This window comes from Ranitomeya variabilis, chromosome 2 (genome assembly GCF_051348905.1).
Source record: "Ranitomeya variabilis isolate aRanVar5 chromosome 2, aRanVar5.hap1, whole genome shotgun sequence".
Classification (NCBI taxonomy): domain Eukaryota; kingdom Metazoa; phylum Chordata; class Amphibia; order Anura; family Dendrobatidae; genus Ranitomeya; species Ranitomeya variabilis.
In genome coordinates this window covers 800,228,531-800,243,619 of record NC_135233.1, presented here as the reverse complement: position 1 = coordinate 800,243,619, position 15,089 = coordinate 800,228,531, and the positions used below count along the sequence as shown (strand labels likewise).

Sequence of the window (15,089 nt, the reverse complement as noted above, 5' to 3'; positions counted from 1 at the left end):
GAACAAAGTTTCAAAATTTTATCCGCCGGAAGACGAGATTCCATTTTTTTAGAATCCAGGGTAATTCCCAAAAACTCAATGGATCGCGAAGGACCCACTGTCTTTTCGTGGGCGATAGGGATGCCGAAGTATTCACACATATGAATAAATTTGGTAAGGGCATCCTCACAAATAGGGGAGCCAAAGGGACCAATGAATAAAAAGTCGTCCAAATAATGGAGGACACCCGCTTCCTTACAAGACGATTGCACGACCCAATGAAGAAAGGAGGAAAAACTCTCAAAATAAGAACAGGACAAAGAAAAACCCATGGGTAAACATTTATCATAAAAGAAACAATCATCAAAATAAAAACCTAGAGAATTAAAACCAGAGGGATGGACGGGGAGAAGCCTGAACGCCGATTTAATGTCTGATTTAGCCATTAAAGCATTGCATCCGAATTTACGGAGGATCTCCAATGCAGAATCAAATGAAGAATAAGATACAGAAATTAAAGACTTATCCACCTCATCGTTCAAAGAAGAACCAGAAGGGTAAGATAAGTGGTGGATTAATCTAAAAGAACCCTCCTCTTTTTTTGGAACTATGCCCAAAGGGGATGTACGAAAATTAGAAAAAGGAGGTGAATTAAAAGGGCCAGCGACCCTGCCTGATCGAATTTCGCTCAAAATTTTGTCCCTAGCTACACCCGGATTGGCCTTTAAAGAAGGTAAATTAGAAACAATCAGACAGCCCTCCCCTTTAAACTGAGGTACAAAAAATCCTTCAGAAAAACCAAAAAACAACAATTTACTGGTCTCCTGATCTGGAAACCTGCTTAACCAAGGGGACATGTTTGCTAGTATCACTGGTGTCTGTGCTTTTTGTATTGTGTTCCCTGGCAGAGGGCTGCTGAGATGCTTGCTTCTTGAAACATTTGGCCACTGGGTGTGAGTTGCCACAGAAAGAACATTCGTGGCGGAATCTGCAATTAGAATTCCATTTGCAAAAGGAATCATTGAAGGCGAAACAAACGCCACGCTTCACAGTGTTAGAAGAAGTCTGCCTAGAAGTAGTGTGTCTTTGTGGAAGCATTAAATTGATCCACAAACCAATATCCTTCACTCCCCAATGGAGCTCAGGATGAACTGATAGTTTGTGTCTGAAAGCCTCATCATAACTCAGCCAGGCGAACCCGCCGAAGTTACGATAGGCTTCCAGTATAATATCTAAGTGCTGAAATAATTTACTGCAGAGATGGGGAGATTTCTCCCCCAAGACTGCAGCAAAAATGGAAAATGCTTGCACCCAATTAGTAAATGATTTAACATTCGTGCGTTTAAATTCATCAGACTCAATTTTATCCTCTTTTTTATCTGCTCTAACATGCTGATCTCTCTTAGGTAATAAAGAAAAAATATCTACATACTGATTATTCCAAATGAGCTCTTTAACAGCAGAGCTCAAATGGAATCCCAGAGGCGATAACTCGCATGTCAGAGCTTCTTTAAATGTATTAATAGGAATAGTGTTAGCGGTTACTGCGCTAGAAACCGCAGCGCTAGGCAAATCTGTCAAGGGTGCATTAGAAGGAATAATTTCTTTTAAAGTATCCGCTAACACTTTCCTTATTAAATTAGAAAGGTGAGAATGAGGGACAGACATAGGTATATTAACAGTCTCACCCCTCGATGGCTGGTGTCCGGTCCTGGGATCTCGGGAGCAGCTGGAGCTCAAGCCCTCCAAGTTAGGCAAGCTCACATTGGAAGCTGCTGCGACCGAAGGCTCCTCTTCATCCGACTGGGACGAGACCAGATCTTCATGCACTCTGGTGTGACCAGCGGATGCTGGAGCTGACATCGCTGCAGGAGCCGCTGGCACCGCAGCGCTTTTACGGCCGCGGTGGTTTGCGGGCTTCCCGGCCGGAACAGCTGACGACGTTGGCGCTCTATTTTCAAGCATGTTGCGGAAGTCTCGCGCCGGGCTGCGAGACTTCCGGGGAGGGCGGCGCCGAGACTTGCCCCTCACTTCCTGTCTGGAGCGGCTGGAAGCAGGCGGCGACGCTGAGGGAGAATAAGGAACCCTCTGCCTTCTGAGCCGCCCGGACGCTGGGGATGCTGGCGATGCTGCAGAAGCTTGACCCGACGTCTGGAAAACAGCTTCACACGGCGGCTGTGGGAGAGCTTGACACGGCGGCTGCGGGGGAGCTTGACCCGGCGGTTGTAAAGGAGCTTGAACCGGAGGCTGGATGAACGCTTGACCCGGCGGCTGGAGGGATGATTCTGCCGGAGGGGGAACCGACTCAGCTGCTGCCGACAAAGGTTCTATAGCCAGGCAGCGCTGAAGCCAGTTCACTCCACCCTCGGCTCCGGCTCTTGACAGGATCTGCTGAAGGAGGCTTTCCATCTTCAAGGTAGTTCTTCTTCTTTTCTTCTCTGTCACACTGAATGAATAAAACCCCAAAAAGCAGGGTTTATATAGACAAAAATCAGGCGCCCAAGATTCAAATAGCCAATAAAAAACGGCCAAAAAAGGGCGCCAATACACCAGTCAAGACTGGATAAAACCAGTTTCCCACATCCACAGCTGACCGGCCTGACCTTTGGATGACCTCTCCTTACAAAAACCATAACATAAAAAATAGGGTTTATGAGGCCATGAGACCCCCGCTGTATTTCTTTCTGTGCCTACGCGGGGGGGCTAACATTAGATCCAACTGTCAGTCACAAGGGCAGAGCCAGTGCCGGTTTAGTCACTGATCTGTGTATAGAGAGCAGCGGCTGTAACTGCGCCCCAGCACTGAGTGACAGCAGCTAAGCATTAGATCCAGCTGTCAGTCACAGGGGCAGAGCCAGTGCCGGTTTAGTCACTGATCTGTGTATAGAGAGCAGCGGCTGTAACTGCGTCCCAGCACTGAGTGACAGCAGCTAAGCATTAGATCCAGCTGTCAGTCACAGGGGTGGAGCCAGTGCCAGTTTAGTCACTGCTCTGTGTATAGAGAGCAGCGGCTGTAACTGCACCCCAGCACTGACTGACAGCAGCTAAGCATTAGATCCAGCTGTCAGTCACAGGGGTGGAGCCAGTGCCAGTTTAGTCACTGCTCTGTGTATAGAGAGCAGCGGCTGTAACTGCGCCCCCGACACTGAGTAACAGCAGCTAAGCATTAGATGCAGCTGTCAGTCACAGGGGTGGAGCCAGTGCCAGTTTAGTCACTGCTCTGTGTGTAAAGAGCAGCGGCTGTAACTGCGCCCCAGCACTGAGTGACAGCAGCTAAGCATTTGATCCAGCTGTCAGTCATAGGGGCAGAGCCAGTGCCGGTTTAGTCACTGATCTGAGTATAGAGAGCAGCGGCTGTAACTGCGCCCAGCACTGAGTGACAGCAGCTAAGCATTAGATCCAGATGTCAGTCACAGGGGTGGAGCCAGTGCCAGTTTAGTCACTGCTCTGTGTATAGAGAGCAGCGGCTGTAACTGCGTCCCAGCACTGAGTGACAACAGCTAAGCATTAGATCCAGCTGTCAGTCACAGGGGTGGAGCCAGTGCCAGTTTAGTCACTGCTCTGTGTATAGAGAGCAGCGGCTGTAACTGCGCCCCAGCACTGAGTGACAGCAGCTAAGCATTAGATCCAGCTGTCAGTCACAGGGGTGGAGCCAGTGCCGGTTTAGTCACTGATCTGTGTATAGAGAGCAGCGGCTGTAACTGCACCCCCAGCACTGACTGACAGCAGCTAAGCATAAGATCCAACTGTCAGTCACAGGGGCAGAGCCAGTGCCAGTTTAGTCACTGATCTGTGTATAGAGAGCAGCGGCTGTAACTGCGCCCCAGCACTGAGTGACAGCAGCTAAGCATTAGATCCAGCTGTCAGTCACAGGGGCAGAGCCAGTGCCAGTTTAGTCACTGCTCTGTGTGTAGAGAGCAGCGGCTGTAACTGCGCCCCCGGCACTGACTGACAGCAGCTAAGCATTAGATCCAACTGTCAGTCACAGGGGCAGAGCCAGTGCCGGTTTAGTCACTGATCTGTGTATAGAGAGCAGCGGCGGTAACTGCGCCCCAGCACTGAGTGACAGCAGCTAAGTATTAGATCCAGCTGTCAGTCACCGGGGCAGAGCCAGTGCCGGTTTAGTCACTGATCTGTGTATAGAGACCAGCGGCTGTAACTGCGCCCCAGCACTGAGTGACAGCAGCTAAGCATTAGATCCAGCTGTCAGTCACAGGGGCAGAGCCAGTGCCGGTTTAGTCACTGATCTGTGTATAGAGAGCAGCGGCTGTAACTGCGCCCCAGCACTGAGTGACAGCAGCTAAGTATTAGATCCAGCTGTCAGTCACAGGGGCAGAGCCAGTGCCGGTTTAGTCACTGATCTGTGTATAGAGAGCAGCGGCTGTAACTGCGCCCCAGCACTGAGTGACAGCAGCTAAGCATTAGATCCAGCTGTCAGTCACAGGGGTGGAGCCAGTGCCAGTTTAGTCACTGCTCTGTGTGTAGAGAGCAGCGGCTGTAACTGCGCCCCAGCACTGAGTGACAGCAGCTAAGCATTAGATCCAGCTGTCAGTCACAGGGGCAGAGCCAGTGCCAGTTTAGTCACTGATCTGTGTATAGAGAGCAGCGGCTGTAACTGCGCCCCAGCACTGAGTGACAGCAGCTAAGCATTAGATCCAGCTGTCAGTCACAGAGGTGGAGCCAGTGCCAGTTTAGTCACTGCTCTGTGTATAGAGAGCAGCGGCTGTAACTGCGTCCCAGCACTGAGTGACAGCAGCTAAGCATTAGATCCAGCTGTCAGTCACAGGGGTGGAGCCAGTGCCAGTTTAGTCACTGCTCTGTGTATAGAGAGCAGCGGCTGTAACTGCGCCCCCGGCACTGAGTGACAGCAGCTAAGCATTAGATCCAGCTGTCAGTCACAGGGGTGGAGCCAGTGCCGGTTTAGTCACTGATCTGTGTATAGAGAGCAGCGGCTGTAACTGCGCCCCAGCACTGAGTGACAGCAGCTAAGCATTAGATCCAGCTGTCAGTCACAGGGGCTGAGCCAGTGCCAGTTTAGTCACTGATCTGTGTATAGAGAGCAGCGGCTGTAACTGCATCCCAGCACTGAATGACAGCAGCTAAGCATTAGATCCAGCTGTCAGTCACAGGGGTGGAGCCAGAGCCAGTTTAGTCACTGCTCTGTGTGTAGAGAGCAGCGGCTGTAACTGCACCCCCGGCACTGAGTGACAGCAGCTAAGCATTAGATCCAGCTGTCAGTCACAGGGGTGGAGCCAGTGCCAGTTTAGTCACTGCTCTGTGTATAGAGAGCGGGGGCCATAACTGCACCCCATCACTGAGTGACAGCAGCTCAGCATTAGATCCAGCTGTCAGTCACAGGGGTGGAGCCAGTGCCAGTTTAGTCACTGCTCTGTGTATAGAGAGCAGCGGCTGTAACTGCGCCCCATCACTGAGTGACAGCAGCTAAGCATTAGATCCAGCTGTGAGTCACAGGGGCAGAGCCAGTGCCGGTTTAGTCACTGATCTGTGTATAGAGAGCGGCAGCCATAACTGCGCCCCCGTCACTGAGTGACAGCAGCTCACCATTAGATCCAGCTGTGAGTCAGTGTTGGGGGCTTAGTTATTCTCTGGACACAGAGCAGTGATTGAACCCGCATCGGCACCACCCCATGACTAAAAACCGAATATTACCGGGAGGAATAAAGTTCATTTGATCCCTATAATGGGAGTCTAAGTTCCCACTGTAGGGGACCTTGCCAGGCAGGTTCGGAACACTGCTAACCTGCAGATTAACCCCATGTCTGCCAGTTATTAGCTTTTTTTTTTCAAGTAACAAGTTCCCTTTAAAATAAAAAATCAATGCTCAAAGTAAACAACTCAATAAAAGCAAATACTAAAAAAATAAAACATCCAAAAGGTTCTAATGAGATCCTGGTAAAAAAATTTAATATCTGTAATATATTTATTTTACGGGTTCTGTAAATTCGTCTTACACATTTACATGAGATTGTAACTGGTCTGGGAAAAAGTCCCAGATATTCTTCTGCACCTCCCACACATTAGCGGGATCATCATAGTTACAGAACTTCCTTTACTGTTTCCAGTTTTTCAACAAATATTAAAAAACAATTCTGCCAGGAGAATGTATCAGTCTGCAGTCTAATGTTCTTGCTTCCACAGTTTCTTTCCATTTAATGATAGTCAGCATCTTGAAAACTTCGATTTGAAGCAGATAGAATATTAGCAAATAGCATGTCTTCATAATACTGTAAGAAAGCTAGAAAGGGTTGTCCTCACTCAGAAAAATATTTTTTCTATAAGCTATGTTAGTAGTAAAAAAACACAGATTGTCCTTTTCTTACCCTGCCTAGGTCTGAGGTTTTGCCTCTGCTACTGTCCTGGTGTTTGCTGCACTGGTGACACATTGACAGTGGCGCTGCAGCCAATCAGTAAGGTCAGAGGCACTGAGCGCCTTGTACCATCTATATCGGCAGAGCAGGTCTGCTCAATTACTGTCTGCATCCCTGTCAATGTGACATCAGCACTGCAGAAAATAACAAACATCAGAATCAGCAGTTGAGACTCAGCACTGGACCTGGTAAGGGTAACTAGAGAACAACTTGTTATTTTTTTTCTACCCTTTAAGGCCAGTCTCATAAGTCCAGATAATTCCGGTACTGGAAAAATCAGTACCGGAATTATCCGTGTCCGTGTGTCCGTGTGCTCACATGGCACATCAGTGTGGCACACGTGCGGCAGCCGTGTGCCGACTGAGGACCACACGGACTGTGCAGGAGACAGTACTAGAGTTTAGCACTGTCCCCTGCTTTTGGTGCTGAAGCCGGCATTCATTCCTTCTCCCCAGCAGCGTTCGCTGGAGAGAAGGAATGAAAAATCAATTTTTTATATATTTGTTTTGTTAAAAATAAAGTTCGGTGTCACCTCCCGCCTCCCACCCCCTGTGCGCCTGCCCGTTTGCATTAAAATACTCACCCAGCTCCCACGATGCCTCCTCTCAGCGCCGCAGCTTTTCCTGTATGAGCGGTCACGTGGTACCGCTCATTATAGGGATGAATATGCGGCTCCACCCCTATGGGAGGTGGAGCTGCATATTCATCACTGTAATGAGCGGTACCACGTGACCGCTCACACAGGACAAGCAGCCGGCGCTGAGAGGAGGCATCGCGGGAGCTGGGTGAGTATTTCTCTGCAAGCGGCCGGGCGCACAGGGGGTGGGGAGGGGTGGGAGGCGGTAGGTGATCCCCAAAGTTTATTTTTAAAGAAAAAGCAAAACGCCATTTTTCATCTCTTCTGTTCTGCAAGCGCTGCTTTCAGCCGAGCAGGACAGAAGGGATGAATGCCGCCTTCAGCACCACACGCAGGGGGGACAGCGCTTACTGTAGCGCTGTTTCTCCTGCGGGCGGTACGTGCACACGGAGGAGAGTGCACACTGTTCTTCGTGTGCACGTGTGCGGGACGTATTGCAGTACGTGCTGCCGGAGAAAAACGGACATGTCTCCGTGTTTTGCACACGGACACACGGTCCGTGAAAACACAGAGACATGTGCATAGACCCATTCATTTGAATGGGTCTACGTGTGTCAGTGTCTCCGGTACGTGAGAAAACTGTCACTACACGTACCGGAGACACAGACGTGTGAAACCGACCTAAGACAAATTTTCCTGAGAAGGGACAATGCTTTTAATTCACTTAAAATTAGACAACTCATCCAGTTGGCAGTATGAATTCTGTCAAATTCAAGGAAACGTTCATTTAACCCATTATCACCAGATTAAAAATAATTTATAGCAGTGGTTACCAACCCATGGCGCCTGAGACTATTCTGTATTACTCAGTTGTTATTTTGAACCATAATGTCCTACAGTACCAGCGAAGTGGATAAGATTTTTACCATTTACTTATCCTTTTCTTCAAGACAAAAACAGATAGAATGGTCATACTAAAAAATATAATTTCATTTATTGATATACAGTATATGCAGATATAACAGATAGATCATTCTGTGCACAAAGACGATCATTGTTATTGGCAGCAGGATAATGTGCTGCTGAGGATGATGATATTTAGGCAGGCTTAAAAATCATTTTACCCAACCTAGAGTGTTTTGCTCTTAAGTGGGGGTGATAGGCAGCCTGTATAGACAGGCAAATTATCCAGAAATGAGCATTTACAATTTTAGTTCTATGTAATTTATTTATGTTACTCGCTTTTATAGTCCCATTAATTCATCGGTTCTTTACTAAGTTCATCATCAAAGTCCCCATTGGAGCTCACAATCTAAATTCCCTTTTAGTATGGCTTGGGATTAGAAGGAAACGCACACAAACACAGAGAGAACATATAAACAGACATTGTACTTGTTGGGATTTGAACCCAGGACCCCTGTGCCCCACTGAGCCACCATGCTGCCCGATATTGGGAACTAAGTAATCGAGACCCACCTTAGGCCAGTTTCACACATCTACCTTTCACAGGTTTATACTTGACCGTGATGCACAGACAATTTGTGGGTCTGCAAACCCAAATTCGATGGCCTAATGTATGTTTATGGGGCATGAGACCTGCTGCCAGTTTGTGTCATTCGGTCCACATACTGACCGTGAATCACGGATGAGTGGAACCATCATTAGACTGACTATATTATAATGTACAATTCATGAAAAATGCAACATTAGTACAAGTGTTAGTGAAGCCCACCCATAGATTGTCTCCACTTGTTGGACTGGTTCCGGCACCCCCAGTAGGAGTCATTAATATTTGTTATTGCCCCTTTTGCATTTTCCGTGTTATTTCTCAGTGCACGGTAATACTGATAATGGGTTAATTATGGTAATTGTTAATTTTGGCCTTCTGTGATTACATCACCCATAGAGCCTCAAGCTGGATGGGCGTCTGCAAATATGTCTTACAAGAGCCTATGGGCAATATGGCCACATCAGACTGTCCTGTAACCTCTTAGACGTGACGTCACTAGAATCACCTAACCTTTATTGTTTAAAAAAGGCAATGGGAGTTGTAAATTGAGCTCAAGCATAATTGTGGCAATTTAATTTTTCATCAATGTTTTCTTTCACACATTTTAGAAAAACAAATTGTACTTTTCCACTTGTTAGCAGTAACGAACTGGAACCACATTTTATAAAGCAAATAATGAGCCAGTTTCCATGCACAATATTACTTATTAAATAGTGCTAAAATAAAATGAATCCCTGGATCTTCAAAAACAAAAATCTATTTGAGATTATCCATAGTGATTTTCTTCCACGTGCCTAGGTATCATCTACCTATGTAAAGCACAATTTAGATAAGTGGCAGGCAGTGCTGTGAGTGAAGTATTAATACTTCTTTCCAGGCTTGGTTCTTCCTTTATTTCATGTTTTGTTGGTTCCCTTGTGCTTCTTATTTTTTCCTCATACCAGGCTACGTGGCGGTTTTATTCTACTGATTCCAGTCGAACATACCTGACAGCCACCTGGCGATATTATGAAAGTATTCTTCCACCTCTCAGGCATGTATCAATGCTATGAATGATGAATAAAGCCATGACTTGTACTGGTTTACTAATCTGCTTTTCAATTTTGTTTTATCCCCTGCTCCCTTCTGCCTTGTTTTTTTCTTTTTTTTTTATTATATATCCTGCACGTAGTGTGTATGGCGTAGTTATGCGGCTGATGAGAAATCGGTTTCCATTGCTACCTGGAAGCCTCATTTGAAGGCCTTGCATACCTGCAGCCCTACAAAGTAGGTACAAATATGGCAGCTGGTGTTGTTCGTGATGTCTGTTTAACTTAGAACACTAGTATTTATGTCGGTTTGTCTCTTGATTTTTTTCTACATGACAGTCCTAAATTTAAATGTATGCTAATAAACCAGACTAAAATCTCCAGGCTCCAAATTAAATTCCCATTTCCTTAGTTGTTGTGTTACTTTGTCTGTTAAAGTGCTATTGGAAGGTTTTTGTAAAGGGCGGGTAATTTATAGGGGTTTTCCAATTTTAGGAAACACCTGCCCCCAGGTGCACTTTGTTTTAAAATAAAAAACGTTCTTAACTCATCCTTTCTACTTCTCTGTTACTCCCAGTGTCTGATATTGCCTCCATCACTGACTTCATGTCGACAGCACTGCAGCCAATCAGTGAGCTCAGTGGCTTTTGAGACGCTCTTTACATCTACTTGGTCATAGCCATTGCGGTCAGCTATTGGCTGACGGGTGTGACACCAATTCCGAAAACAATACTAGACTTCAGCTCTTCAGACACTAACAGTCACCGTGAGAAGCAACAGAGGTAGCGGTGGATTTGAGGAGAGTGAGGAAAGGACTTGAGGACAGGGATTTTCTAAAACTCGAAAACCCCTTTGGTTTTTTTGGTTTTTAAACAGGATCAATGCCCCAAAAAATCAAAATTGCCTAACCAATCTTCCATTCCCACACTTTATTGGTCCCTTGCCATTCTCTGCTACTTAGTCCTGCTCAACATAATCACTGGTAATCGGTGGGATTGGCTGACAGGACATGTACTGGTTGTTAAGAGGAACCAGAAGGTGGAGATGGGGGGTAGGAGAATAAGAAAAATCAATGAAGTGGCAGGGGATCAGTAAGGCCACTATAACATTTAATTTTTTTTTGTGGAATTCCTATTTGAAGAAATATATCATCAGCCAAGCAACTACTTTAACTACTTCTGCCTAAGCGCTTTACATAGAAAACCATATAAATGGTACATGCTTGACCACAAGTGTTTTCCTTCCACTGCTAATGGATAGTGTACTAGAGACTGGAACCACAGCAATCAGCTGACTATCAGAATGGCTTTCATTGAATGAGTGATTGCCATCTCTGTGAGATAGGCCCCTTTATTTGAACTTGTCAAGTTGAACATACTGCCTAATGTTCAGGTAACATCCCATCCTATACAGCAGAAGGAGCTGAGCATGTTAATATATTGTAGGAAAAGCTGGAGGCCCCGATTTATCATCTGCATATGTTTTTAAGTCACTTTCATTTTTTGTCTTGTGTCATTAATTTCTGATTTGGTCTCCAAATTCATCAAAATGGTGCACCTGATTCATGAATTTGGCGCAGAATTAAAAATGGACTTGAACTGTTTGGAGATCTTTAGTAGCAAAATTCACTTGTTGGTGCCAAAAGATGCACAAAAAATTGGTGTACCAAAAAAATACACCAGGGGAAGAATGGAGTAAAGTTGCGCCAAATTTTGCAACTTTTTATGAATCCGATGAAAACATCTGGAATTGCTAGACTCTGTCCATAAAGACAAAAAAACCAGGTGCAAAGGCAATAATGAATTGGGGCCTAAGTATCCTGTAGCTGGTACTTAAGTTCCATATGAATGTGTACATCTACAGAAAGCTTTAGGACCATCCACTGTTCTCATTTCTATCAAAAATACAAAATTACAAAGCAGCATCATTCAAAAAAATGCTAGAGTGAAATTTTATATACTGAAGTTCACAGGCAACATTTTGGCTTGGAACAGATTGAGGAGCTGAAACCATGACCGTGAACTCATATTTTTGGAGTGCTGCATCATCATTGTGAAATACGGGAACTAGCAGAAGCATCTGAAAGTGGGCATACCCCTAAATTATGAAGTTACTGTGCTGTTCCCACTTTCCACAATTTTATATCACAGTATTAAACATTAAGCTTCTAATACTTGTATCATGGCACCTGCAGACAGTATGTTCAAAATGATCAAAATGTGCAACACATCTCAGACAATATTTTTCTAAAGTGTTAAGCAACCTTATAAAGGGGATTTCTAGTTTGACTAAAAAACTGACAGCAACAATCCATGAGAATAAAAGAAGATATACTCACTCCAGGAATCTGCTGCCCACTACAGCGCGGCCATTATGACGGTTTCCACCTACCGCTTGTCACTTGATTACTGTGACCACTGATTGACTGTAGGATCAAAAGACTGGTTGTTGGAAAATCATCACTTTTGTTGCAGAAGAAACCATCAGAATGGCAGCAGATTCAGGTGAAGGATGAGTATTAGTTTTGATCAAGCACCAAAATGCCTCAGCGCTCGGTATTCGAATCGAGCACTTTGGACAGTCGGAAGTGCTTGAGTTGAGTATTATGGAAGTGAATGGCAAACTCGAGTATTTTTTCGCATCTCTCTCAACCTGTGCCTGGCTCAGATAATCTTCTTACGGGGATCCGAGGACGAAGAGATACTCAGCACCGCTCAAGTATCAAGCTGTGCCGAGCACACTCGCCCATCGCTAGTGAGTATATCTTCTTCTCTCCTCTTATCCCCATGACTTGTCACTGTCAGTATTTGAAACTACGTTTTTTAAGCTTGAACTCATATTCATTTTTTCTTTAATGATGCCCTCTACTCTACACTATTCATGCAAAAGCCTCAAATTCGAATTCTGTTGATGTCATGTTCCCAGAGCAATTTTGTTGCATGACTGACCGCAAAATAAAGCCAGGCCAATTGCTGTTCCTGCAGCCAACCAGTAGAATTTTGTAAAATTGTACAATTAACCCCTTAAGGACCAAGCAATTTTTCTATTTTGCACTTTCATTTTTTATTCCCCTTTTTCTAAGAGCTGTAACTTTAATATCTTCCAACTGACAAAGCCAAGGGATTATTTTTTTTGTGGGACTAAAGGTTCTTTTGTTTGAGGCTATCCATTTTGTCATATTGTTGACTGGAGAATGGGAAAATAATGCCAAGTGAAGGGAAATTGAGAAAAAACACAATTCCACAATAGTATTTTGGGGTTTGGGTTTTTTTTTTTCGGGGTTCTTTCTAGAGTAAAAATGTCCTGGAAAAATTGTCAATGTCAGTATGATTATGACAATACCAGACTTGCATATTTATTTTTTATTTGTGCTGAAAATGTCAGAAATTCATAGAAAAAAATTGTCACCACTTTCCAAAACCCATAAAATTGTTATTTTTCGGTTGATCCAGCCTTGTTAGTGCTTGTATTTTGTGTGGTGACTTGATGTTTTTATTAATTCTGTTTTAGTGTAGATACAGCATTTTGATTGCAACCTATTACATCTTTTGTGAAGTTGCAGCAACCAGAAACCAGCAATTCTGATATTTCAATTTTTTTTATATTTCTAACAGTTTTTATAGATTGGGTAAATACATTTTATATTTAGATATATTGGGCTTTTCTAGACATGTTCATTCCAAATATGGGTATTTTATTAATCTTTTATATTTCTTTATTACTTAATTGTTAACTGAGGAAAAGGGGTTTATTTCAGTTTGTACTGTATATCTTTTTTATTTTTTCACATTTTGTAAAACTTTTTTCTTTGCATTTTACTCTATTTGTTAGTCCCTTACAGGACTTGAACCTGTTAGAGGCAGATGCTAGCTATATAATACAGCCTGCATGTGCCATTATATGCAATCTTTAAGAGAAAACTGTCCAATGCATTTGTCACTTCTGCGTCCAATGTTTCATCAGTCTGAATATCAGGTTTCTAAACTAGCACACACTGACCTTTATTCAATAACAGGAAAGACAGCAACCTATTTTTGTCACAGCCTTTTCTGCCAGACACAGATCCAAGTCTTCTATGTTTGCAAATCATACAGATTTAATTAACTATTTGGCAGAATTTGCATAGATGCTGCACATCCCACATAGCTCTCTAAAGAATGTGTTGACCTATCTAAAGGCAAAGCACAGCCATAAAGAATCATCCTCTAGGATTGGATGTGCTTTTGATGTCATGAATTTGGATAAAAGAGTCCCATGGAAAATCCAAATACAACTTTAACCTGAGCTGAACATCTTTCTTCATGACCCAAATGTTTATTGCAAGCGCTGAGACCGCCAAAGTGTTTTAAGCTGTTCTCCACCCTAGACTGTCAGATTAATTAATCAAGACCTTGGACCACAAGATATACAGCAATTTCTTCACCATAAGTGTCAGTTGTTTTTTTATAATACGTAAAAGATGATCATTGTTTTTTTTCAGTGCTCTAGACCCATTTTTGGGTTAGTTTTAGTCCTCTTTGTGACTGTTTCTCGCACACAGTTTACCTGAGAATTGAGAATTTGGAGAATGAATGATTAGTCCTGGGGAGAAAGAAGCAGATTTCTCTAATTTCTCTGATAAAATAAATTACAAAATTTTTTATTAAAAGTGTGTTTTTCTCTGAAACAGCGTTTCACGAGACATACATGCATGGCTAGGATACAACAGCCAGCGTCTGTGATACATGCTCCCCACAGTTTGGGCAGCATGTATCAGCTGGCAGGTTCCCTTTAAGTGTAAGTTCTCCTTTGGTGACTTTTCAAAATAAACTGTCGTGTGTATAAAAGGAAATGTAATATTTCTGGCCACTATGGGACTTGTATCCTGCATTTTTATCAGGTATTCCCTTTTCACTGGAAACGTCAGCAATTTCTCTATGTCGTTCTGCTTTTGTGTCCCTCCAAATTCTTCCTCCCTCCTCTCTCTACAGAGTGTTACAGGCATAGGGTATAGTTTAACCAGATTTGTAGATGGATTCGAGCAATTTATTTTTTAAGTGAGTGATCAGTGCAGAAGAAAAAGTGCCAAAAGAAAAAGAGAAAGAAAGAAAAGCATTTGTCTTTACTAATATATTACAAAGTTTTGCATCTTCACTAGTACCACTGATTTATGAAAAAGGTGTTATTATTATTTTACGATGACCTTTTACCTCCCCTAATTTGACTTTTTTAATTAAATGTTTTTCATATTCTCAATGTTATCCCTCCTAGAAACGTATGAATAAATTGACAGCTGGGTGTTATCAGTGGGTGTTTGTCTCTGTACACTCTGACACTATCCAATCAGTGCTGATACTTTGAGCCTGTGTAGGGACACACTCATTTGACAAGGAAGGGTGGTAACATCCAGTTGCCAATTTATTCATAATGCAAAGGCAAAATGCAGAGTTGTGAAAAAAGATGCTGCGGAATTTTAATTTCATGAGTATTTTCTAAAACAAACATGACAGGATTGGTGACAGGTCCTCTGGAATAGATTGTCCACATTTCTATTTAATGCTGCAAAGTAAGGCTTTGTTTAAAAATGTGAAAGATTTGCCTTATTTACCCACCGTAACTCCAGCGCT

General features: G+C 43.7%; 1 protein-coding gene across 3 annotated transcripts in view; it reads left to right on the top strand.

Annotated features, from left to right (window-relative positions):
* The window catches only part of KCNQ5 (potassium voltage-gated channel subfamily Q member 5), a 1,116,095-nt gene that overhangs the window by 948,190 nt on the left and 152,816 nt on the right, over positions 1-15,089 (top strand). For all 3 annotated transcript variants that reach the window (XM_077289900.1, XM_077289901.1, XM_077289902.1), the window contains exon 8: positions 9,627-9,721. In XM_077289900.1, coding sequence (XP_077146015.1) covers positions 9,627-9,721 — 95 coding nt within the window. The remainder of the gene's footprint in view (positions 1-9,626; positions 9,722-15,089) is intronic.